Raw genomic sequence first — 26,598 nt, 5'->3', positions numbered from 1 at the left:
CTATCGAAATAAAATTTTCACAAAATTTTCTATAGATATGACATTTTTAAAATTTTTATGCAAAAATAAAATTTAGACAAAATTTTCTACAGAAAAAAAATTTGACAAAATATTCTATAGCAATAAAATTTTGACAACATTTTCTATAGAAATAAAATGTTGACAAAATATTCTATAGAAATATAATTTTGATAAAATTTTTTAAAACAATTATATATTAACAAAATTTTCTATAGAAGTAAAATTTTGACAAAAATTTTTATAGAAATAAATTTTTGACAAAATTTTCTATAGCAATAAAAGTTTTACAAAATGTTCTATAGAAATAAAATTTCTAAGAAATTTTCCAAAGAAATAAAATTTTGACAAAAGTTTCTGTAGATATAAAATAAAAGTTTTACAAAATGTTCTATAGAAATAAAATTTCAACAAAATTTTTACACAATTTTCTATAGAAATAAAATTATCTATAGCAATAAAATTTTGAAAAAAAAATTTTGAAAAAAAAATTTGAAAAAATTCTATAAATAAAATTTTTACAGATTTTCTATAGAAATTGAATTTTGTTAAAATTTTCTATAGCAATTAAGTTTTAACAAAATTTTCTATAGAAATAAAATGTTGTCAAAATTTTCTATGGGAATAAAATTTTTACAAAATTTTCTATAGAAATAAAATTTCTACAAAATTTTCTAAAGAAATAAAATTTTGACAAAATTTTCTATAGATATAAAATGTTGATAAAATTGTCTATAGATATAAAATTTTGACAAAAATTTTCTATTGAAATAAAATTTTCACAAAATTTTCTATACGAGCTGATATGACATTTTTAAGAATTTTATGCAAAAATAAAACTTTTACAAAATTTTCTAGAGAAAAAAAATTTTCGTGTTTTGTTTTTTATTGTGGGTTTATACTTCAATCATATTTGTTGTTTTAATCTCAGCTTTAAAACCATTATGTTGTCTAAACTACAAGAGTAGCTTAACCAACAGAGGAAAAGAATGTTTGTCAAATTTATTTGAGCAAAGCCCTATAGACTGCAAGATGGTTGGATGGACGCACATTTCGGAATTACCACGTTCCTCATCAGCATCCTCTACTTGCAGCAAAAAAAAAAACAATTATCAGAATAAATTTAGGCAGTTCTCTAAACCCATGGTGAACCACACTTGAACCTTCCGAAAAAAGGTTTATGATAGCCGGCTTATGCCGAAATAAATTCATACAAACATTTCTCTTTTCCTTTGCCACCATCAAATCATCGATTTGAGTGCAGTTGGCTGGGTTTATTTTGAGCGTGCCTCCTCTTACTTCATTCGTGTTTTGTTTTTTATTGTGGGTTTATACTTCAATCATATTTGTTGTTTTGATCTCAGCTTTAAAACGGGATAAAAAATTTTCTATAGCAATTAAGTTTTAACAAAATTTTCTATAGAAGTAAATTTTTGACAAAGTTTCTATAGAAATAAAGTTTTTACAAAATGTTCTATAGAGATAAAATTTCTACAAAATTTTCTACAGAAATAAAATTAAAAAAAAAAAAATTCTAAAGACATAAAATTTTGATAAAATTTTCTATAGAAATAAAATTTTGAAAAAATTTTCACAACATTTTCAATAGATATAACATATTTAAAAATGTTATGCAAAAATATAATTTTGACAAGATTTTCTATAGAAATAAAATTTTGACAATATTTTTTATAGAAATAAAATTTTGACAAGATTTTCTACAGCAATAAAATTTTGACAAATATTTTTATAGAAATAAAATTTTCATAAATTTTTCTAAAGAAATAAAATTTTGACAAAAACGTCTATAGAAATAAAATTTTAAAAAAGTTTTCTATAGAAATAAAATATTTACCAAATTTTCTATATAAATAGAATTTTGATAAAATTTTCTATGGGCATAAAATTTGGACAAAATTTTCGGTTTAAAACTTCGACAAAATTTTCTATAAATTCGATATCTTTAAAAACTTTAATAAACTTTAAAATTAATTAGGTCATGTTATCAAAATTCATTGTAAGTTCCCCCTTTTTGGAGCAGTACTAACTTTCTCTTGTTGGTGCAAGCTAAAATAGTTAAAACATTTAAAATTTGATCAATTTACAATTAAAGGTATAATTATAAACTTAATAAATTGTCGCTAATAGGAGAAATCGTAATAGATAATACTGAAACTATTGAAATAAACTTCTAAGATAGAATAATAAAATATTTCGTTGTAAGAAAAAACATTTTTTCATACTAACTAAAACATTTTAATAAAAATACTTCAAAATAAAAGTTTTTTTTAATTTGCTAGATTTATGGTAAAATTTCTTTCTTTCTGATTCGATGTAGCCCTTGGTGTCCGTCCGTCTGTCCATGTATTTGTTGTTCGCAGGGCAGCTCTTAATGATAAGAGAGAATTTCACCACTGTAGTATTACAATGGACTGAATAGTCTAAGTGAGCCTCTAAATATCCAGCAAGTCACCTTTGGATGCAGGCCCCATTTATAGCCCACCGCTCTTCTGCTTAGTACACACCAACTGTAGTGTTTCTCAGGCCTCTATTTTATGTCGCTTTTCCAATTTTCAGTTTCCTCTCTAAGGTTATTACAGACACTAGTAGAGTGTTGCACAAAAAGCTCGGTTCGCTATATTGGGCAGCTTTAGTCCTTCTAGTGAATAGGCATTATTCTTTCTTCTCCGGGTTAACATTCAGTCGCCTCGATCTTGTGGACCCTTTCAGCTTTTCTGCAGAGTCTATTAGGATTCGTTCCCTTAAGAAGTATTATAACATCGTCTGCGTAACAGATTCTTTCTTCTCCGGGTTAACGTTCAGCCGGTCTTGTCCAAATTTAAACGAAATTTGAATTGGAAGTCAAGCCATAGTCTTTACACTACATATTACAAAGATTGAACATTTAGCTATTCGTCCAGCTTTTCGGTTTTGAGAGGCAGTGGAAACAGTTGCTACATTTTTATAGCCTTACCAATATCTCTCAGGCTTTCTATTTATATTAAAAATTTCGCGATACTTTTTATAGGAACTACTAAGGGAGCCATCGTGGTGCAATGGTTAGCATGCCCGCCTTGCATACACAAGGTCGTGGGTTCGATTCGTGCTTCGACCGAAAACCAAAAAGTTTTTCAGCGGTGGATTATCCCACCTCAGTAATGCTGGTTACATTTCTGAGGGTTTCAAAGCTTCTCTAAGTGGTTTCACTGCAATGTGGAACGCCGTTCGGACTCGGCTATAAAAAGGAGGTCCCTTGTCATTGAGCTTAACATAGAATCGGGCAGCACTCAGTGATAAGAGAGAAGTTCACCAATGTGGTATCACAATGGACTGAAAAGTCTAAGTGAGCCTGAAACATCGGGCTGCCACCTAACCTAATGAACTAGTTAAAGGAACCGGATTACCTTCTTACATCTGTTCGAAATTTTCATAAATAATCAAAAGACACTTTTTCAGTGACCAGTGTAATGCCTGAAAAAGACCATGCATTTTAAATCTAAACAGAGATACTTTTAAAGCTACAATAAGCTCCGAATCCTAGCTATCATCCTAATGGAGCATTCTTTCCATTTCAGCTTATCCCTGAAAACAAAAAAAAAATGAAATGTTTTACAAACCATGACCACCATCCACCACTACTATTACCACCTACGGCATTTGTAACATTTGACCTTTTTCTAATTGGGCGGAGGGGGGAGGGGGAGGGGGTACAGCCACCCAACACTTACCTAATAAATAATTCGGTGCTCCCAATTCTTTTAAATACAAAAACAAGAAGCTTTCAATGAATCCCCAGAAATTGCCCAAAATGAATAGGAAGAATATGAATGTAATCACATGTGGCATCTTCAGTAGATTCCACAAATCCCTGAAGACATTGTCCGCTGGCAGTTTCTCACCCAGGGGCATCATGAGAACCGAAACCGTTGAAATAATTAATAGGAGATCGTATGTGTAGAAGGCCGCCGAGTAGTCCGTATAGCCCAGGCCCCTGGAATAGTAATCAATCATGATGCCGGTGATGGGTGAAAAGATGGCCATACCAATGCTTGAGAATAAGCGCTCACGTCCAAAGTCACCACCGTATTTTTCAATCATTGTTAAGGCAATGGGATCCATGATTGTGACACCAGCCGATAACATGGTGGTTGCCAAAAATCTGCAAAGAAAGCAAAGTGAAACAAAATGAGAAATGAGGAATGTTGGCCACAATAACAAAAAAAAAACGGAACGAAAAACATTCTTTCAAATGGAATAGAGACAAATTACAAAATAATGTTTCATAAAATAAATGAAGCCATTCACGGAATTCACAAAGTGTAGCAAAAGTCAGAAGAACAACAACATGACCCATCCGAAATAACAACTTAATATGACAGGCCATCGAAAAGCCAGCCATGGAGTAAACTTGAGATGAATTGATGATATGTTTACTTAGTGAATTATTTGTGGAGTTATGATTATGTTCTACCATGCGGTAACAAAAGAGAACCAAGGATTTCCTTTGTATTTGTTAAACTGACCCCCCTTGATTGATAATATTAAATGGAATAGGAAGATTATATTTGCCAACAAATTTATTATTGCTAAAGAAACGTTCAAAAGATTTAAAATAATTATTGTCGCAGAAGGAAATAAAATTTTTAATTCTGTTAAGTGATAAAAACCAAACAAATTTAACCTTACTGGGATCTCTGTGTAGAGAACTAGACGCAAAACACCTACTTGTGGATCTTCGGGCTTCATTATGCTAACGCAATTTCATTACGAGGGTTGCATTTTGAATTTCGGGATCATTTTTATTTTTTGTTTCAAAATATTCCCCATTAGGATAGGTGAGGTATAGTGGCAGCCCGCTATTACAGACTCACCTGGGCTATTCAGTCTAATGTGGTACCACAGTGGTGACGTTCCCTCTTATCGATGATTGTTGCCCGATTCCGAGTCCGAAAAGCCTACAACAATGGATAAAACCACTAAGAGAAGCTTTCAAAACACTTCCCTCTTATCGATGATTGTTGCCCGATTCCGAGTCCGAAAGGCCTACAACAATGGATAAAACCACTTAGAGAAGCTTTAAAAACACTCAGAAATGTCGCCAACGTTATTGAGTGGGAATAATGAACCTCAGAAAAATTGTTTGGTGTCAGTTCGAAAGTAGGATTGAACCCACAATCCTTTGTTTGCAAGGCGGGCGTGCTAACCTTTGGACTAGGGTTGACCCCATTAAGATCTATAAAAGTTTGCTTGAGTTTGACCCAATTGTTGAAGGACTTTCGCCACACCGATTGAGGTATCCTCCCAACATGCATTCTGAGCGCATCAACCGTTTCTTCAGTTATCGAAAAATTTTGACCTCTAATTTTATGTTTTACGTACGAGAATAAAAAGAAGTCATTCAGTGCCAAGTCAGGACTATATGCACCGCATTCGTATTTTTCGAGTATTTCTTTCGACGAATCGACAGGAGTCTTTTTGAAAAATTGTGTGAGATCCAACGTGAAGTGGTTTTAGATGAACTTCAGGAAATTCGTTTTGGAGTGAACTACAACTTCGGTTGATATCATCGATAAACACTGGTCCATGATGGAGCTTCCTTACCAATAATTGTATTAAATTCATCGGTGTATCGAAAATTGTAAAAAATAGTCGCAAACATTTATTGGACGAGATGAGATTAAATAACACAAAATATTCAGAGCACATATAACCTCAAACATGTACTGCCAACGACTAACATAAAATCTATTTTACTAGCGAGTATATAAGGGAACTGTTAATTGGAAGATTGCAGTCATGGGACTGTAAGCCTTGCCGGCTCAGCGGAGGAACTGCAGATCTGAAGGTAGAACTGTAGGGCCGAATATCTCAATGGTAGAACTGGACGGATGGAGAAATCAGTGGTGGAAATGTAGGCCCAAAAGGACCTAGAGGAGGAACGTTAGGCCCGCAGGCCTTAGTGGTGGAACTATAGATCAGGAGGTATAACTACTGTCCCGAAGGGTTCAATGGAAAAAATGTACATCCGAACAGTGGCGAAACTGTTGATCTAAAGTTAGAACTATGCGCCCAAAGGTCTCAGTGGCAGAACTGTAGGAACGAAGGACTTTGTGATAGAATTATATTCTCGAAGATATCAGTGATGGAACTGTAAGCCCGAAGGACAGAACTATGGCTCGCAGACATCGGTGGTAGAACTGTAGGTCTGAAGGTAGAGCTGTAGGTCCGAAGGTCTCGGTGTCAGAAGCTTCGAGCCGAAGAACACAGTGGTGGAACTGTATACCCGAAGATTACAGTGGTTGAACTTAAGGTTGGAAGATCTCATTAGTGGAACTGTAGGCTTCAAGGACTCAGTGGTGGAACTGCAGGCCCTAAGGTGTCAGTGGTGGAAATTAATACTCTAAAGTCTCAGTTGTTGAACTGTAGGCTCGCGGGCCTTGGGGTTGAACAGTAGATCTTTAGGTAGAACTGTAGGCCCAAAGGTCTCGGTGTCAGAAATTTCGAGCCGGAGAACTCAGTGGTCGAACTGTATACCCGAAGATTTCAGTGGTTGAACTTTAGTCTGGAAGATCTCATTAGAGGAAGTGTAGGCTCTAAGGACTCAGTGGTGGAACTGCAGGCCCTAAGGTGTCAGTGGTGGAAATGAATACTCTAAAGTCGCAGTGGTTGAACTATAGGCTCGCGGGCCTCGGGGTTGAACCGTAGATCTTTAGGTAGAACTGTAGGCCCAAAGGTCTCGGTGTCAGAAGTTTCGAGCCGGAGAACTCAGTGGTGGAACTGTATACCAGAAGATTTCAGTGGTTGAACTTTAGTCTGGAAGATCTCATTAGTGGAACTGTAGGCTCTAAGGACTCAGTGGTGGAACTGCAGGCCCTAAGGTCTCAGTGGATGAAATGTATGCTCTAAAGTCTCAGTGGTTGAACTATAGGCTCGTAGGCCTCGGGAGTTTAACTGTAGATCGTTAGGTAGAACTGTAGACCCGAAGGTCTCGGTGGATGAAATGTATGCTCTAAAGTCTCAGTGGTTGAACTATAGGCTCGCAGGCCTCGGGAGATGAACTACCTACCTAACGATCGGTAGAACTGTAGGCCTGAAGTTCTCTGTGGCAGAATTTTCGAGCAGCAGAAATCAGTGGTGGAACTGTATACCTAAAGATTTAAGTGGTTGCACTTTAGTCTGGAAGATCTCATTAGTGGAACTGTAGGCTCTAAGGAATCAGTGGTAGAACTGCATGCCCTAAGGTCTCAATGGTTGAAATGTATGCTCTAAAGTATCAGTGGTTGAACTATAGGCTCGAAGGCCTCGGAAGTGGAACTGTAGATCGTTAGGTAGAACTGTAGGCCCGAAGGTCTCGGTGGCAGAACTTTCGAGCAGGAGAACTCAGTGGTAGAACTGTATATCCGAAGATCTAAGTGGTTGAACTTTAGTACGGAAGATCTCATTAGTGAAACTGTAGGCTCTAAGGAGTCAGTGGTGGAACTGCAGGCCCTAAGGTATCAATGGTTGAGATGTAGGCCCTAAAGTCTCACTGTTTGAACTATATGCTCGCAGGCCTCGGGAGTTGAACTGTAGATCTTTGGGTAGAACTGTAGGCCCGAAGGTCTCGCTGGCAGAACTTTTGAGCAGGAGAACTCAGTGGTAGAACTGTATATCCGAAGAGCTAAGTGGTTGAACTTTAGTACGGAAGATCTCATTTGTAAAACTGTAAGCTCTAAGGACTCAGTGGTGGAACTGCAGGCCCTAAGGTCTCAGTGGATGAAATGTATGCTCTAAAGTCTCAGTGGTTGAACTATAGGCTCGTAGGCCTCGGGAGTTTAACTGTAGATCGTTAGGTAGAACTGTAGACCCGAAGGTCTCGGTGGCAGAACTTTCGAGCAGGAGAACTCAGTGGTAGAACTGTATATCCGAAGATCTAAGTGGTTGAACTTTAGTCTGCAAGATTTCATTAGTGAACGTGTAGACTCGGATGAAATGTATGCTCTAAAGTCTCAGTGGTTGGCTCGCAGGCCTCCGGAGTTGAACTGTAGGTCGTTAGGTAGAACTGTAGGTCCGAAGTTCTCGGTGGCAGAACTTTCGAGCCGGAGAACTCAGTGGTGGAACTGTATACCCAAAGATTTCAGTGGTTGAACTTTAGTCTGGAAGATCTCATTAGTGGAACCGTAGGCTATAAGGTCTCAGTGGTTGAACTATAGGCTCGCAGGCTTCGGGAGTTGAACTGTAGATCTTAAGTAGAATTGTAGGCCCGAGGATGTCAGTGATTGAAATGTGGCGTCAGAGAACTCAGTGCTAGAATTGTATTCCCGAAGATCTAAGTGGTTGAACTTTATTCTGAAAGATCTCATTAGTGGAAATGTAGGATCTAAGGTCTCAGTGGTGCATCTACAGGCCTGAATCCCCAGAAATTGCCCAAAATGAATAGGAAGAATATGAATATAATCACATGTGGCATCTCAGGCTCTGTAGGCTTTAAGGTCTCAGTGGTTGAACTGTAGGCCCTAAAGTCTCAGTGGTTGAACTATAGGCACGCAAGCCTCGGGAGTTGAACTGTTGATCTTGAGGTAGAACTGTATGCCCCATGGTGTCATTGGTAGAAATGTGGCGTCAGAGAATTCAATGGTATACCCGAAGATCTAGGTGGTTGAACTTTGGGTCCAAATATCTTAACTGTAATCTCACAGGTCTCAGTGGTACACTGAAAAAACAATGAACCCACCAGGAAGAAAACTTTCGGTTAATTTTCGAAAATTTTGAATATTTTTAGAAAATTTTAACAAAACAGTATTACAAACGCTGGCATCACATCGATGTCACAAAAATAAGTAAATGTTTTTCGACAAATTCAAGAAAATTTATTAGACATAATTAGGTTTTTCACTTGTTAAAGAAAATTTTCTAGTTTGAAGGAAAAAAGTAGAGTTCAAAATTGCAAGAATGTCTTTACGAAGTTCATGATGAATGCATTTGTAGTAAAATTTAAAAATTTAAAGAAATAATGAACTATGTTGTGAGAAATGAGAATTTAGTAAATCTTTATGCTTAATTTGTATATATTTTCCCCCCGTTTTTTAGTTAATTTAAGTAACGTACGCAAACAATTATTAGAGTAATAGAATCTTTCTCCAAACATAATAATTCTATGAACTAAAATAAAGTTAAATTGGCTTTAGTGAAATAGTGATTTCACTTTTTTCTGAGTTAGAACTGTCGGGCCGAATGACTCAATTCTTGGACTTTAGACTAAAGAAATCTATGATTAAAATTTAGGCCCGAATATCTTTAATGGAACTATAGGCTCGAAGGACTCTATGTTTAAAATGTAGTCCCGAAGGGCTGGATGCCTGGATGCTGCATCCCTCTTGCATTAACATTACAATACATGACCAAGAAAAAAAGCTTCTCACAATATGCCTGGGAAAAACTAATCCGTAATATTGCCTCCCCTTTATTTCAAAGTGGTAAAATATAATTTCAGTAACTAGAATTGCTAATACCATTATCCAACCGATGACATTTGCAGACAATCATAGACAGCTAATCATTTGCGGTGCTAATTTCAACGCTTGTCAACATCACACCAATACGGGTATATCCATGCCAATCAAGTTGCCTGCACTATAGATTGTTTTTTTTTTTTTCGTCAAACATTATCACTGGCAACATCATCAGCATTCCAAATGTCATCATTTGGCCTCCAAAACTCATCAACTTGGCCACCATAATGTTCTCCCATCGCCATCATCATCTTTGCCAACGTTAACGCTCTTACTTTAATGATTTGATATCCTGCTAATGACAACTTCACACAGCCAATTCAATTCGACAGTTCATGTCCTGGGTAGTTTTGTTGTCATTTCCATGCACCCCCCCATGTCATTTGCGTGTGCGTGGGGCGGCCAGGGGGTGAGACTAATAATTATTTAATATTACACCAAGGAGGTGTAGAAGTATGACGACAATCGCAAGCAACAAAAACACGAAGAATAGAATGGAACATAAGTTAATTAATTAATCCCGGATAATGGTTTTCGGGGATTTTGTCCAGAGTAACAGAATACAACCAGACACAACCTTAACCAAACCAAACAAAATTAATTACCTACAATTGTTGATTTGAATGATTAATTTGAAATCCTTTCTTAGCGGATGATGGACAACTGATCAAATAATTATATATTTTGGTGCGAAGAAATGTTGGTTGCCAAGAATATTTCTTGGGACTTAGTGTACGCTATTAAATTTAACCCAACAGCCTCTAGTTTTATTGGACAAGGCATTGTGGTTAAACAAATTACATTTCAAATATAATCTTCACTTAAATGTGGCTGCGGAATTATCATCCTTCGGAAATCTTCTATTTATGGGTAAATATTTGTACTAATCAATTGTATAGAATTTCCCCTTCATTTAAGCACACAGATGAGTAGCACATCGAAAGAGTTTTATTTGTAATAAGAACGAAATATGCAATTGTTTTGCAACCAAAGAAACTCTTCATTAAAACTTCGTTCTTTTAACGACATTTTCATAAGTTTCATGAGGAACTTTCTCAGAAATTTAATGAAGAGAATAAGAAGATTAGCTAACGAAGTTTTTTTGGTAAAAATAACGAAGATAATTCCTTCGGTTCATTATGACAAAGGGCATGATTTTCACAATGGAGCATTAATCCAAAGATGTCACTTCGAATATACACAGAAATGTTTTTTGTTTCTTCTATGACGAAATTAATTCATCCAATGAATTTTTACCTGAAATTATCAATCACCGATACCATAAAAATTAATTGACATAATTAAGTTTTGTAATTGATCTTTGGGTTCTTAAACTAAATTTAATTGATTCAATTTTTATTTGAAATCTTTTGAAATTCCATTAAAATTTTCTTTGGAAAAGTATTGGTGATATTTTATCCTATTTATATAGGCAAACTTAATTGGGCCTCTGCTGTTGTGCGAACTGCGCTTAACAGCCTTACGATTTTTAAACTTGAGTGACAATTTCACCACTCTTTTCAAGTGTTGACACTTTGTGACACCTTGTAACCATGAGTAGCCAGTGTAACAATTGTGTCACCTTAGTGGCATATGGGTACCTCTATATGCCGTAATAAAAGAAAACGTAAAGACAACTTAACTACTGCTATGAGCTAGGACACATAGGGAAGTGAACTTAGAGAGCGCAAAGTCCACAGATACAACGCGGATCGACTTGAATGTATGCACATATAGCGATGTGGAGCAATGCAACGGTCGAAAGGACGACAAAAATGATATAGGATGACCCAGACAAGAAAAAGTCCGCAAAACTACCCAAGTAGGACGACAGTCAGAAGGATCATGGGAATAATGAGAGGGCACCTAAAATTGAGAGCACATCAGTGCGAATAGGAGCCTCAGAGGATAGTGCATGTAGGGTGTGTTTTGAAGATGATAAGGCCTTGGAACACTGCCCTTGTCACTGCCCTCCCTTTATTGGACCAGCTTAGAAAAGGGGGTCGAGAACCAGCTTAGAAAAAGGGGCTTAAAACAAATTATGGTATTCGTTAGAGACACAGAGTTCCTGGAACAAAACAAGCATACGATGGAAAGTAGAAGTTAGAGCGCACAACAAATCGAATACTGGCTTCGGTGTATGTTAGCCAACATTAGACAGAGCAGAGCTGAATACACTTTTCGACCTAACATAACCTAGTGGCAAATTTCTTTTTGTTTTTTTTCAAGCGTTGACACTTTTTCATTTTGCCACTAAATGTCATTCATTTTAGATTTGTGTGCTTGTTACATATAAGACACTTTAGTGAAAATTTTACACTTTTTAAAAAGTTGACTCTTTTGTGCCACTAAATGCCACACCGTTTAGATTTTTGTGCTACCTTTTTACCATGCTGTGTCCAGTGTTACCGTTATGCACTTTAATAGCAATTTTTCCAGTTTTTTTTTCGGTGCCACTTTTGTGGTACCCCCTTTAATGAGATACTTTTGAGATTTTTATGCCATCTTTCATCATGGTGTGACCAGTGTTAACATTAGGCACTTTAATGGCAAATTTTCCAATTTTTTCAAGAGTCGATACTTTTGTGCCATTTTTTTGTTTTCCCCTAAACGTCAGATTTTTGTGCAACATTTTTACTCTGCCCAGTGTTACCATTTTGCCACAGTTTTCAAGTGTTGACATTATTGTGTCACTAATATAACACTTTTCGAATTATGTGCCACCTTTTTACTATACTGTTCCACTTTTAATTAGTTTCGTTTTTAATGCAATAGTTTATGGAAGTTTTGATCCAGGATCCGTTAAATGCGATATGGTGTAATCGGTGCCAGGGATGATAAGTGATGTTGACAAAAAAATTGCTAAAAATTTATTAAAATGTACTTTTCGAAGCCAAAAGATGCTAAAATTACATAATATCAAATTTAAAGACTATTGTATTGTAAGTATACGTATATTTTAATGTAGACCGATTTAGACTAATTTTTTAACTTTTCTAAAACAACTCTTATTTTGCAAAATTTTATTTCTATAGAAATTTTTTCAAAATTTTATTTCTGCAGAAAATGTTGTAAAAATTTTATTTTTGCGAAAATTTTGTAAAAATATTATTTCTATAGAAAATTTTCTAAATATTTTATTTCCATAGAAAATTTTCTAAAAATTTTATTTCTATAGAAAATTTTGTCAAAATTTTATTTCTATAGAATATTTTGTCATAATTTTATTTCTATAGAAAATTTTGTCAAAATTTTATTTCTATAGAAAATTTTGTCAAAATTTTATTTCTACAGAAAATTTTGTCAAAATTTTATTTCTATAGAAAATTTTGTAAAATTTTATTTTTATAGAAAATTTTTTCAAAATTCTATTTCTGTATAAAATTTTTTCAAAATTTTATTTCTATAGAAACTTTTGTAAAAATTTCATTTCTATTGAAAATTTTGTCCAAATTTTATTTCTATAGAAAATTTTGTCAAAATTTTATTTCTATAGAAAATTTTGTCAAAATTTTATTTCTATAGAAAATTTTGTCAAAATTTTATTTCTATAGAAAATTTTGTCAAAATTTTATTTCTATAGAAAATTTTTTCAAAATTTTATTTCTATAGAAAATTTTTTCAAAATTTTATTTCTGTAGAACATTTTTTCAAAATTTTATTTCTATAGAAAATTTTGTCCAAATTTTATTTATACAGAAAATTTTGTCAAAATTTTATTTCTATAGAAAATTTTGTAAAATTTTATTTTTATAGAAAATTTTTTCAAAATTTTATTTCTGTAGAAAATTTTTTCAAAATTTTATTTCTATAGAAAATTTTGTCCAAATTTTATTTCTATAGAAAATTTTGTCAAAATTTTATTTCTATAGAAAACTTTGTCAAAATTTTATTTCTATAGAAAATTTTGTCCAAATTTTATTTCTATAGAAAATTTTGTCAAAATTTTATTTCTATAGAAAACTTTGTCAAAATTTTATTTCTATAGAAAATTTTGTCAAAATTTTATTTCTATAGAAAATGTTGTCAAAATTTTATTTCTATAGAAAATTTTGCCAAAATTTTATTTCTACAGATAACTTTTTCAAAATTTTATTTCTATAGAAAATTTTGTCAAAAATTTATTTCTATGGAAAATTTTTACGAAATTATATTTCTATAGAAAATTTTGTAAAAATTTTATTTCTACAGAAAATTTTTTCAAAATTTTATTTCTACAGAAAATTTTGTCAAAATTTTATTTCTATAGAAAATTTTGTCAAAATTTTATTTCTATAGAAAATTTTGTCAAAATTTTATTTCTATAGAAAATTTTGTCAAAGTTTTATTTCTATAGAAAATTTTGTCAAAATTTTATTTCTATAGAAAATTTTGTCAAAATTTTATTTCTATAGAAAATTTTGTCAAAATTTTATTTCTATAGAAAATTTTTTCAAAATTTTATTTCTATAGAAAATTTTTTCAAAATTTTATTTCTGTAGAACATTTTTTCAAAATTTTATTTCTATAGAAAATTTTGTCCAAAATTTGGACAGAAAATTATACAGAAAATTTTGTCAAAATTTTATTTCTATAGAAAATTTTGTAAAATTTTATTTTTATAGAAAATTTTTTCAAAATTTTATTTCTGTAGAAAATTTTTTCAAAATTTTATTTCTATAGAAAATTTTGTAAAAATTTCATTTCTATTGAAAATTTTGTCCAAATTTTATTTCTATAGAAAATTTTGTCAAAATTTTATTTCTATAGAAAATTTTGTCAAAATTTTATTTCTATAGAAAATGTTGTCAAAATTTTATTTCTATAGAAAATTTTGCCAAAATTTTATTTCTACAGAAAACTTTTTCAAAATTTTATTTCTATAGAAAATTTTGTCAAAAATTTATTTCTATGGAAAATTTTTACGAAATTATATTTCTATAGAAAATTTTGTAAAAATTTTATTTCTACAGAAAATTTTTTCAAAATTTTATTTCTACAGAAAATTTTGTCAAAATTTTATTTCTATAGAAAATGTTTTCTATTTTTCTATTTAAAGACTATTGTCTTGTATGTATACGTATATTTTAATGTAGACCAATTTAGACAATTTTTTTAGATTTTCTAAAACAAATCTTATTTTGCAAAATTTTATTTCTATATAAATTTTTTTCACAATTTTTTTCTGCAGAAAATTTTGTACAAATTTTATTTCTGCGAAAATTTTGTAAAAATTTTATTTCTATAGATAATTTTTTCAAAACTGCATTTGTGCGAAAATTTTGTCAAAATTGTATTTCTATAGAAAATTTTGTCATAATTTTATTTCTGCGAAAATTTGTCAAAATTTTATTTCTATAGAAAGTTTTGTCAGAATTTTATTTCTATAGAAAATTTTGTCAAAATTTTATTTCTATAGAAAATGTTGTCAAAATTTTATTTTTACAGAAAATCTAGTCAACATTTTATTTCTATAGAAAAATTTTTCTATTTTTTATTTCTATACAATTTTTTTTTCTATATTTATTGTCAAAATTTTATTTCTATAGAAAATTTTGCCAAAATTTTATTTCTACAGAAAACTTTTTCAAAATTTTATATCTATAGAAAATTTTTACGAAATTTTATTTCTATAGAAAATTTTGTCAAAATTTTTTTTCTACAGAAAATTTTGTCAAAAATTTTATTTCTATAGAAAATTTTGTCAAACTTTTATTTCTATAGAAAATTTTGTCAAAATTTTATTTCTATAGCAACATTTTTTCTATATTTTATTCCTATAGAAAATTTTTTCAAAATTTTATTTCTGTAGAAATTTTTATCGAAATTTTATTTCTATAGAAAATTTTGTCAAAATTTTATTTATACAGAAATTTTTTGCAAAATTTAATTCCTGCGAAAATTTTTCAAAATTTTATTTCTATAGAAAATTTTGTCAAAATTTTATTTCTATAGAAAAATTTGTTGTCAAAATTTTATTTTATAGAAAATTTTGTCAAATTTTTTTTTATAGAAAATTTTGTCAAAATTTTATTTCTTTAGAAAAATTTGTGAAAATTGTATTTCTATAGAAAATTGTGTCAAAATTTTATTTCTATAGAAAACATTGTCAAAATTTTATTTCTATAGAAAATTTTTTCAAAATTGTATTTCTATAGAAAATTGTGTCATAATTTAATTTCTGCGAAAATTTGTCAAAATTTTATTTCTATAGAAAAATTTTTCTATATTTTATTTCTATAGAATTTTTTTTCTGTATTTATTGTCAAAATTTTATTTCTATAAAAATGTTTTCTTTTTTATTATTTCTATAGAACATTTTGCCAAAATTTTATTTCCGTAGAGGATTTGGCAAATTTTATCTCTACAGAAAATGTTGTCAAAAGTTTATTTCAATAGAAAATGTATGAAGAATTATCTCTTTTCAAAATCCACCAAAATCAAAAATTCTACCAATATACAAAACAGTAGAAAAATTAAAATTTTTTGTAGAATTCTACCAAGTATGGCAACCGGCTCAGGGGGCGGATCTAAGCAATATTGCTAAAGACACCATGAGTTTATTTTGTCTCCTTCTGGGCGTTTCAAATATATACACTATCTTATAATACTCTGTTCCTCAGTGTGGCGGTAAAAAAATCACATTTCACGTTTCACATTTTGTTATTTTAGAAATACGCTTTGTGATGTTGGCCAATATTGATTAATCGGAAATTCAAAGTTAGTTGAAAAGGAGAGTGCTAACTCTGGGAGTATTTATGGAGACTAGGTTAGGTATAGAGCCAGACCTAATTAGAATCCCTAGGAACAAACGACCTAAAAAGGTGGCAGACGTCAACGATAAACTGCCTGAATCGTATACATGCGATGTCTTGCGTTGATGGAACAGATAAATGGTTGGATGTGGTTAACTAATTCCGGAGATAGAACTTTGTTCTGGAAAACTCTACTTGTCATTCTAAACGTCTTGAACTTCCAACCACTTTGCAGGCAGAATCACTGTTCCCATTTTCCAGACATTGGATGTTATGATTCCAGGGATAAGCAGAGAAGTATCGTCAGGTAATGAACTTGCTAAAGACTCCGCTTTGAAATTCCAATTTTGCTAAGTGCCTTAGTTGCCATTGACTTCGTTAATAACTTGCGTAGCATCGACTGATTCAAATGTTGGTGTGTCGTTAAATTGGAGACTAACAATCCGATATATGACTCTTCTCGTCACTTATCACCCTCGGACGAGAAGACGATTAAAAAAATTACCGCACATCTGCAGTTCACTAGTCGTAACTTCACCAACGATGACTGGAGCTTCCCGCTTGTAAAATTTAAAAGTCCAAGTTTATCCCTTTTGTTATACCCACACTACTTATGTTTGGCTGACAAAGGCTTTACAAAATTCCCACATAGTTGAATGCAATTTCATTTTTTAAAACCAAAATGAATAAAAACTTTTAAAGCGAATCGTCAATTGAAGATTGCTAACTAAAATTTCATGAAAACATTGCTGCTTTAAAAATCCTCAATGTCAAAAAAACACATCTTAGTTGTTTTATTACACACACGTCCCAATCTCTAATACTATCATCCATTTTTGCAAATCCTTTTTGATATCAATAGACATCTAGGGGATATCTAGATCAATCTTAAAGGACATTAACATCCCAATTTGAGTAATAGATGTAATATTTTATTTGTACCAATTAATTGTTAATAAAATCTACCAAATCCCTCACCACGCCTCTACACTAAGTAACCCAAAAAAAAAAAAAAAACAACAACAACAACATAAAAACGAGACAATAAATTGGGTATGTGTTTATGTTCGAAATCCTTGGACCTAGGACATTTGGCATAATATTAACACATGAATTATAACAGTCATTTACGCTTAATTTGCTATCTTATTTGCTTAAACAATGAGACTATGGTAAATCTGTAATTTATCACACATTTGAAATGGAATACAACAAAACACATAAGGATTCAAATACATTCGCATTCACAAACGCACACTCACACTCTCTGCCCAGCGGCAATGAATAATGCTTACACGGCCTGATCAACTCTAGTTGATTTTACAGTAGTGTAGCCTATTTGTTCTATCCCAACTTCGTATATTTTTTACATGAGGTGTCATTGCGAGGACTTAGAAATGACACAATATCGTGCTTTGCAATATTATACAAGTAAGTTAATTATTTTTTTGAAATTGAAGAAAATTGATTAAAAATAATATATTTTTCTGCTTAAAGTTTAATATTTTTGAAAAAAAAAATTGGAATTGAAAACTCTTAAAATGTCTTTGGCGCTATGTGAAGTTCAAGACATACAGAATATAAGAAAAAATGTCTCATATGAGAATTTTATGAGCTCAAATTAAGGAAATTTCATCCATTTTAGGAAAGTATGAACTATTTTCATAACTAGTAAAATTGTGTACCTTATTTGTATATTTTTTTCTCAATTTTAGTTCATGTCATTCAAAAAATAATAAAATAAGAAAAATTTTCTCACATTTGAGAAAATTGAACTAAAATTTAATTTTCGGCAATGGTATATTAGGCTGTCTAGTTCACCTTTTTGTTTCAGTGTACTCGAATGAGTAGGAAAATTAAAATAGAAAAATTTACTTCTATTTTCATGTTCATGGGGCCTACAAGATTGCTGATGTATAAAAGCAAAGGTGCTTATTTGTTAATTTTATTGTACAAAAGAAGAGAATATCGAAAATAAAATCAAATTTTAGAATCATTTTAGATTTGTTCGAATTGGATACATGTTCAACGAATTATGACCTACGAACGGCCGACAAAACCATCACATGCTGGGTGAAAGTGTCTTTGCTGTATATTAGCCCATTTCCGGCAACACGTGATCGCCACTTTGGTATTTTTTCCTGCCAACCTTACTCTCCAAAATGTCCCAGCCAATGAAACGGAAAATTGAGAAGTGAGGCTACCTTTAAGACACAGATCTCTTTTAAATTTTTGTTTCGCGAATTTGATAATAGGAAACCAATTTCTTTCTTTCTTCATGTGCCATCAGATGTATTAATGACACATTACATTTCCAAATTCAGACTCGCCTTCAAGTAGAAATTATCGCAGTTGAAAGATTCTACCAAATCTGGTTTATTTTTAAAGTTTGGTAGAATTCTTGATGTTTTGGTAGATTTTGCAAATAATTTATCTCTAAATAAGAGATAAATCACAAATTTTCTATAGAAAAAAAATTTTTACAAAACTTTCTATATAAATAAAATTTTAACAAAATTTTCTATAGAAATAAAATGTTGACAAAATTTTCTATAGAAATAAAATTTTGACATAATTTTCTATAGAAATAAAATTTTGCCAAAATTTTCTATTGAAATAAAATTTTGACAAAATATTCTATAGAAATAAAATTTTAACAAAAAACGTTTGACACAATAAAATTTTTGGCAAAATTTTCTAAAGAAATAAAATTTTGACAAAATTTTCTAAAGAAATAATTTTGTTTACTGCTGTTTTTTTTCTGATATATAAAATAAACTCTTAACAAAATTTTCTATAGAAATAAAATTTTCACAAAATTTTCTATAGAAATAAAATTTTCACAAAATTTTCTATAGAAATAAAATTTTGACAAAATTTTCTATAGAAATAAAATTTTCACAAAATTTTCTATAGAAATAAAATTTGACAAAATTTATTATAAAAAAAAAATTTTGACAAATTTTTCTATAGAAATAAAACTTTGACAAAATTTTCTATAGAAATAACATTTTTACAAAATTTTCTATGGAAATAAAATTTTTTATCGAAACAATATTTTGACAAAATTTTCTGCAGAAATAAAATTTTGACAAAATTTTCTAAAAAAATAAAATTTTGACAAAATTTTCTAAAGAAATAATTTTGTTTATTGTTGTCTTTTTCTGATATATGAAATAAACTATTAACAAAATTTTCTATAAAAATAAAATTTTGACAAAATGTTCTATAGAAACAAAATTTTGACACATTTTTCTATAAAAACAAAATGTTGACAAAATTTTCTATAAAATAAAATTTTGACAAAATTTTCTATAAAATAAAATTTGGACAAAATTTTCTATGGAAATAAAATGTTGACAAAATTTTCTATAGAAATAAAATTTTGACAAAACTTTGTAAAGAAATAAAATTTTCTAAAGAAATGATTTTTTTATTGTTGGTTTGTTTTGATACATAAAATAAAATTTTAGCAAAATTTTCCATAGAAATAAAATTTCTATACAAATAACATTTTGACAAAATTTTTTATAGAAATAAAATTTTGACAAAATTTTTTATAGAAATAAAATTTTGACAAAATTTTTTATAGAAATAACATTTTGATATCATTATCTATAGAAATTTTAAATTTTTAGAAAATTTTCTATAGAAATAAAATTTTCACAAAATTTTCTATAGAAATAAAATTTTGACAAAATTTTTTATAAAAATAAAATTTTGACAAATTTTTCTATAGAAATAAATTTTTGACAAAATTTTCTATAGAAATAAATTTTTGACAAAATTTTCTAAAAAAATAATTTTGTTTATTGTTATACCCTCCATCATAGGATGGGGGTATATTAACTTTGTCATTCCGTTTGTAACACATCGAAATATTGCTCTAAGACCCCATAAAGTATATATTCTGGGTCGTGGTGAAATTCTGAGTCGATCTAAGCATCTCTTTGGCAAGTAAACTAGAAAAACAGACCGACAGACATTCGGACATATGTATGTATAGGATGGCTGATAAATAATCCAATAAAGTAAAACGCTTAATTTGTTTATTTTTTTAATTTTAGCTTTCATACGCAATAATGTCGGAAATAACATTAAAGATTGGAATCGGTTTAGATTTGTTCAAATTGGCTACCGTAGGAAAGAATTATGAACTGCAGACGGCAGATAAAGACATCACTCTCTACACGTAGATCGAAAGTAGCTCTGTGGTATTTTGGCTCATTCCTGGAAACGATATTTTTTAGTGTATTTTTATACCCACCACCATAGGATGGGGGGTATATTAACTTTGTCATTCGGTTTGTAACACATCGAAATATTGCTCTAAGACCCCATAAAGTATATATTCTGGGTCGTGGTGAAATTCTGAGTCGATCTGAGCATGTCCGTCCGTCCGTCCGTCTGTTGAAACCACGCTAACTTCCGAACGAAACAAGCTATCGACTTGAAACTTGGCACAAGTAGTTTTTATCGATGTAGGTCGGATGGTATTGAAAATGGGCCATATAGGTCCACTTTTACGTATAGCCCCCATATAAAGGAACCCTCAGATTTGGCTTGTGGAGCCTCTAACAGAAGCATATTTCATCCGATCCGGCTGAAATTTGGTATATGGTGTTGGTATATGGTCTCTAACAACCATGCAAAAATTGGTTCACAACGGTCCATAATTATATATAGCCCCCATATAAACCGATCTCCAGATTAGGCTTGCGAAGCCTCAAAGAGAAGCAAATTGCATCCGATCCGGCTGAAATTAGGTACATGATGTTGGTATTTGGTCTCTAACAACCATGCAAAAATTGGTCCATATCGGTCCTTAATTATATATAGCCCCCATATAAACCGATCCCAAGATTTGGCTTGTGGAGCCTCTAAGAGAAGCATATTTCATCCGATCCGGCTGAAATTTGGAACATGGTGTTGGTATATGGTCCCTAACAACCGTGCAAAAATTGGTCCACATCGGTCCATAATTATATATAGCGCCCATATAAACCGATCCCCAGATTTGGGTTGCGGAGCCTCAAAGAGAAGCAAATTTCATCCGATCCGCCTGAAACCATAACCATGCAAAAATTTAAAATGGGCCATATAGGTCCACTTTTACGTATAGCCCCCATATAAAGGAACCCTCAGATTTGGCTTGTGGAGCCTCTAACAGAAGCATATTTCATCCGATCCGGCTGAAATTTGGTATATGGTCTCTAATAACCATGCAAAAATTGGTTCACAACGGTCCATAATTATATATAGCCCCCATATAAACCGATCTCCAGATTTGGCTTGCGAAGCCTCAAAGAGAAGCAAATTGCATCCGATCCGGCTGAAATTAGGTACATGATGTTGGTATATGGTCTCTAACAACCATGCAAAAATTGGTCCACATCGGTTCATAATTATATATAGCCCCCATATAAGCCGATCCCCAGATTTGGCTCGCGAAGTCTCCAAGAGAAGCAAATTTCATCCGATCCGGTTGAAATTTGGAAAATGGTGGTAGTATATTGTCTCTAATAACCGTGCCAGAATTGGTCCATATCAGTCCATAATTATATATAGCCCCCATATAAAACGTTCTCCAGATTTGACCTCCGGAGCCTCTTGGAGGAGCAAAATTCATCCGATCTGGTTCAAATTAGGAACGTGTTGTTAGTATATGGTCGCTAACAACCATACCAAAATTGGTTCAATCACACAAACATTGGTCCATATCGGTTCATAATCATGGTCTTTTTTGATTTAATATATACCACGTATGGACTTACATACAATTTAGAAGATGGTGTTAGGAGGTTTTAAGATACCTTGCCATCGGCAAGCGTTACCGCAACTTAAGTAATACGATTGTGGATGGCAGTGTTTAGAAGAAGTTTCTACGCAATCCATGATGGAGGGTACATAAGCTTCGGCCTTGCCGAACTTACGGCCGTATATACTTGTTTTTTTCTTCTGATATATGAAATAAACTCTTAACAAAATTTTTTATAGCAACAAAATTTTGACAAAGTTTTCTATAGAAATAAAATTTTGACAAAATATTCTACAGAAATAAAGTTTTGACGAAATCTTCTATAGAAATAAAATTTTGACAAAATTTGCTATAGAAATAAAATTTCGACAAAATTTTCTATAGAAACAAAATATTGACAAAATTTTCTACAGAAACAAAATTTTGACAAAATTTTCTATAGAAACAAAAATTTAACACATTTTTCTAGAGAAACAAAATTTTCTGTAGAAATAAAATTTTGGACGGACGAATGGACAAAAATACTCAGTAGGTGATTTTGACCCGATCAGTATCAGTGTTATGGGGTCTAAATCAATATTTCTTTTTATTTGTAGATCAAATTTTCTATATAAATACATTTTTGACAAAATTTTCTATAGAAATAAAATTTTAACAAAATGTTCTATAGATATAAATTTTTGACAAAATTTTTTATGGAATTAAAATTTTGACAAATTTTTCTATTGAAATAAAGTGTTGACAAAATTTTCTATAAAAACAAAATTTTTGGCCAAATTTTTGATAGAAATAAAATTTTGACAAAATTTTCTCTAGCAATAAAATTTTGAAAAAATATGTGGTTTAGGGTATAATGACTGAATTGAAACGTTTATCGAATTTTTGACAAGGAAAAAAGGGATATGTGTTTTATATGCTATGAAAAACTGTCATTCGCATTTAAAGGACACACTATTTTTTGTTCAGTGTGTACCAAAACAGGGCCAACCTATTGATGAACTAACCCCAATCCGCTACTGGGTCATAACCACATACCCGTATAAGGGTACTTATATGTATGACCATGCATTTGAATGCGTAGTCCATGTATGTCTCTATGCTATGCCAAACAACGAAATATTTGAAATATCCTTAATGTCACAGGACTCTCAACAGCTCTCTCACACATTTCCCGACTATTGATAAATGATATCCAGGGAGTTGTTCTACACAAATGTCGAACATACAAAATGCCATAGATTTTTTTAACCAAATCCCATCAAATTTGTACGTAGGTAAGTATAGTGTGACAGTATGGCCAAACGTATGACAAAACAAGTATATACAGCAGTAAGTTCGGCCGGGCCGAATCTTAAATACCCACCACCATGAATCAACTATTAGGGTTTCCTTTGAAATTTCAGAAGGGCTTGAGGACACTTCCGGAAGATAAATTTAAAGATTTCACCTATGAGGACTATATCAGGTTCTGGATTTATAAGAACAATTTTTGTTTGAGTTTTAGAGGAATCATTAACATCTCTTGTAAGTGTGCAAGAAACTTATAAAATAACGTCTTGATTTGAAATCTTAAGTTTCAAGCAATTTTCATGATCAGTGCGCCTTCTACACCCTCAAGAAGTGAAGTCGGTCTATATGGAGGCATTACCAAATGGACCGATAAAAACTTAATCCGATACACGTTTTTCTGTGCCTCAAATACCAGAATATTTACAATTTCAGGCAAATCAGATAAAAACTACGGTTTCTAGAAACCCAAGGAGTTAAATCTGGAAATCATTCTTATGGGGGCTATACTAAAATATGGACCGATACTCACCGTTTTCGGCACACCTCTTTATGGCCCGAAAATACCTCTAGATTTCCAATTTCAGGCAAATTGGATAAAAACTTTGGATTCTAGAAGCCCAAGAAGTAAAATAGGGAAATCGGTCTATATGGGGGCTATACCAAAATATGGACCGATACTCATCATTTTCGGCACACCTATTTATGGTCCTAAGTACCTTTTGATTTCCAAATTCAGATAAATTGGATAAAAACTGCGGTTTCTATAAGCCCAAGAAGTAAAATCGGGAGATCGGTCTATATGGGGGCTATACCAAAATATGGACCGATACTCACCATTTTCGGCACACCTCTTTATGACCCGAAAATACATCTAGATTTCCAATTTCATGCAAATTGGATAAAAACTACGATTTCTATAAGCCCAAGAAGTAAAATCGGGAGATCGGTCTATATGGGGGCTATACCAAAATATGGATCGATACTCACAATTTTTGGCACACGCATTTGTGGTCTTACAATACCTCTAGATTTCCAATTTCAGATAAATTGAATAAAAACTGCGGTTTCTATAAGCCCAAGAAGTAAAATCGGGAGATCGGTCTATATGGGGGCTATACCAAAACATGGACCGATACTCACCATTTTTGGCACACCTCTTTATGGTCATAAAATACCTCTAGATTTCAAATTTCAGGCAAATTGGATAAAAACTGCTGTTTCTATAAGCCCAAGAAATAAAATCGGGAAATCGGTCTATATGGGGGCTATACCAAAATATGGACCGATACGCACCATTTTTGGCACACCTCTTTGTGGTCATAAAATACCTCTAGATTTCAAATTTCAGGCAAATTGGATAAAAACTGCGGTTTCTATAAGCCCAAGAAGTAAAATCGGGAGATCGGTCTATATGGGGGCTATACCAAAATATGGACCGATACGCACCATTTTTGGCACACCTCTTTATGGTCATAAAATACCTCTAGATTTCCAATTTCAGGCAAATTGGATAAAAACTACGATTTCTATAAGCCCACGACCCCAAATCGGGAGGTCGGTTTATATGGGGACTATATCAAAACCTGGACCGATATAGCCCATCTTCGAACTTGACCTGCCTGCAGACAAAAGACGAGTTTGTGCAAAATTTCAGCACGATTGCTTCATTATTGAAGACTGTAGCGTGATTACAACAGACAGACAGACAGACAGACAGACAGACAGACGGACAGACGGACATCGTTATATCGTCTTAGAATTTCTCCCTGATCAAGAATATATATACTTTATATAGTCGGAAATCGATATTTCGATGTGTTACAAACGGAATGACAAACTTATTATACCCCCGTCACCATTCTATGGTGGTGGGTATAACAAAAGCAAAAAATAACAGAAAACAAAAGAACTTCAGTTACAAATTCGACACACCTTTACAAAATACATGACACATGAAAGTATGAGGACATCTGATGGTAGTCAAAAAAAAAAAACCAAATAGGACGTTTTTTTGCAAGGATATAAGGCAAAAAGTTTGACAGAGTCGAATGTCTGTAAAAAAAGGGAGATTTTCCTTAAAGTAAGGATTTTTTTAAATTCTATAAAAAGTAAATTCATCTTATCCTTTTCATTTTAATTTGGAGGACATATTGTAAGACGTCCTTTTTAAAGGATATAAGGCGAAAAGTTTGACATTGTCTTATGTCTATGTAATAAGAAAAATTTTCCTTAAAGTAAATACTTTTGCGCCTGGGGCATTTTTGAAAGTAAGGTTGGCACTACACAAAAAAATCGAAATTAAATTGCTCTAAGTTTCACTTATTTTATTTTTTGTAGTTGAAATTTATTATTTTTTCGAAAATTGTTTGGATTATAACGTCACAATATTCTAAAATCTGCCAAAAATTTCCATCGTTATTCAGAAATCGAATATTTGTCCCTAAAATTTTGGTTACGACCCTCGTTACCAGTTTTCCTAACACAGGTCACAACAACCAAACACCTCTCAAATATCACAAACGGAATCCAGAGGAGATTTGGAAACACTACAAAATTAGTTTTTATTAAAGTCACATCAAATGTCAAAGAATAACATGTGTTCAAATTGCCAATGAACATTCAACCAGGATTATTGAAGTATCCTCCCGTTTTTCGGGACACAAGGACTTTAAGGACAATGCGTAAAATTCGAAAGACGTCAAAGTGATATTGACATCAAAATCACTAAACCAAATGAAGATGTCAATAGTGTGGTAAATGAAGTTTGAAATGTATAACAGTTGGTTTGGATGAAGAGTGTTAAATGGGAAATTTTCATTTAATATTGAATCGAGTTTCAAGAAACGGGGTAAGAACCTACGAATATAGGGTCTTCAGGGAATTTAAGTTGTCCGGTGGCTTGTATTAATGCTGCCCATATAAAAGGTTCCATATACTATATTAGCAATAAGTACTATTTTAATTGCAAATGTGGCACCTTTTTCAATTATTGACACTTTTATGTCCCTTTTAGTTTGTGCCACCAAATATAGCACTTTTTAAATGATTGTGCCACCATTTTGCTCACTATGCCACCTTTTTATACCCTCAACTATAGGATGTGGGATTACATATATCATCGAAACATCGAAACATCGAAATATTGGTTGTAGAAATATTGTAGTTGGTAGAATTCTACCAAAAATGATAGAATTTTAACTCTATGGTAGATTGGTAGAATTCTTAATGTTTTGGTAGATATTGCAAAATATTCCCCTTCAACTAAGAGGTAATTCACAAATTTTCAATAGTAATATAATTTTGCCAA

General features: G+C 31.8%; 1 protein-coding gene across 8 annotated transcripts in view; it reads right to left on the bottom strand.

The window, feature by feature from the left end:
• Positions 1 to 26,598, bottom strand: part of LOC142226759 (uncharacterized) — a 323,175-nt gene that overhangs the window by 96,196 nt on the left and 200,381 nt on the right. For all 8 annotated transcript variants that reach the window (XM_075296945.1, XM_075296944.1, XM_075296940.1 and 5 more), the window contains exon 7: positions 3,747 to 4,177. In XM_075296945.1, coding sequence (XP_075153060.1) covers positions 3,747 to 4,177 — 431 coding nt within the window. The remainder of the gene's footprint in view (positions 1 to 3,746; positions 4,178 to 26,598) is intronic.

The sequence above is a fragment of the Haematobia irritans genome, chromosome 2 (assembly GCF_050003625.1).
Source record: "Haematobia irritans isolate KBUSLIRL chromosome 2, ASM5000362v1, whole genome shotgun sequence".
In the NCBI taxonomy this organism is placed as follows: Eukaryota; Metazoa; Arthropoda; class Insecta; order Diptera; family Muscidae; genus Haematobia; species Haematobia irritans.
This window is presented reverse-complemented; position numbering and strand designations above follow the sequence as displayed.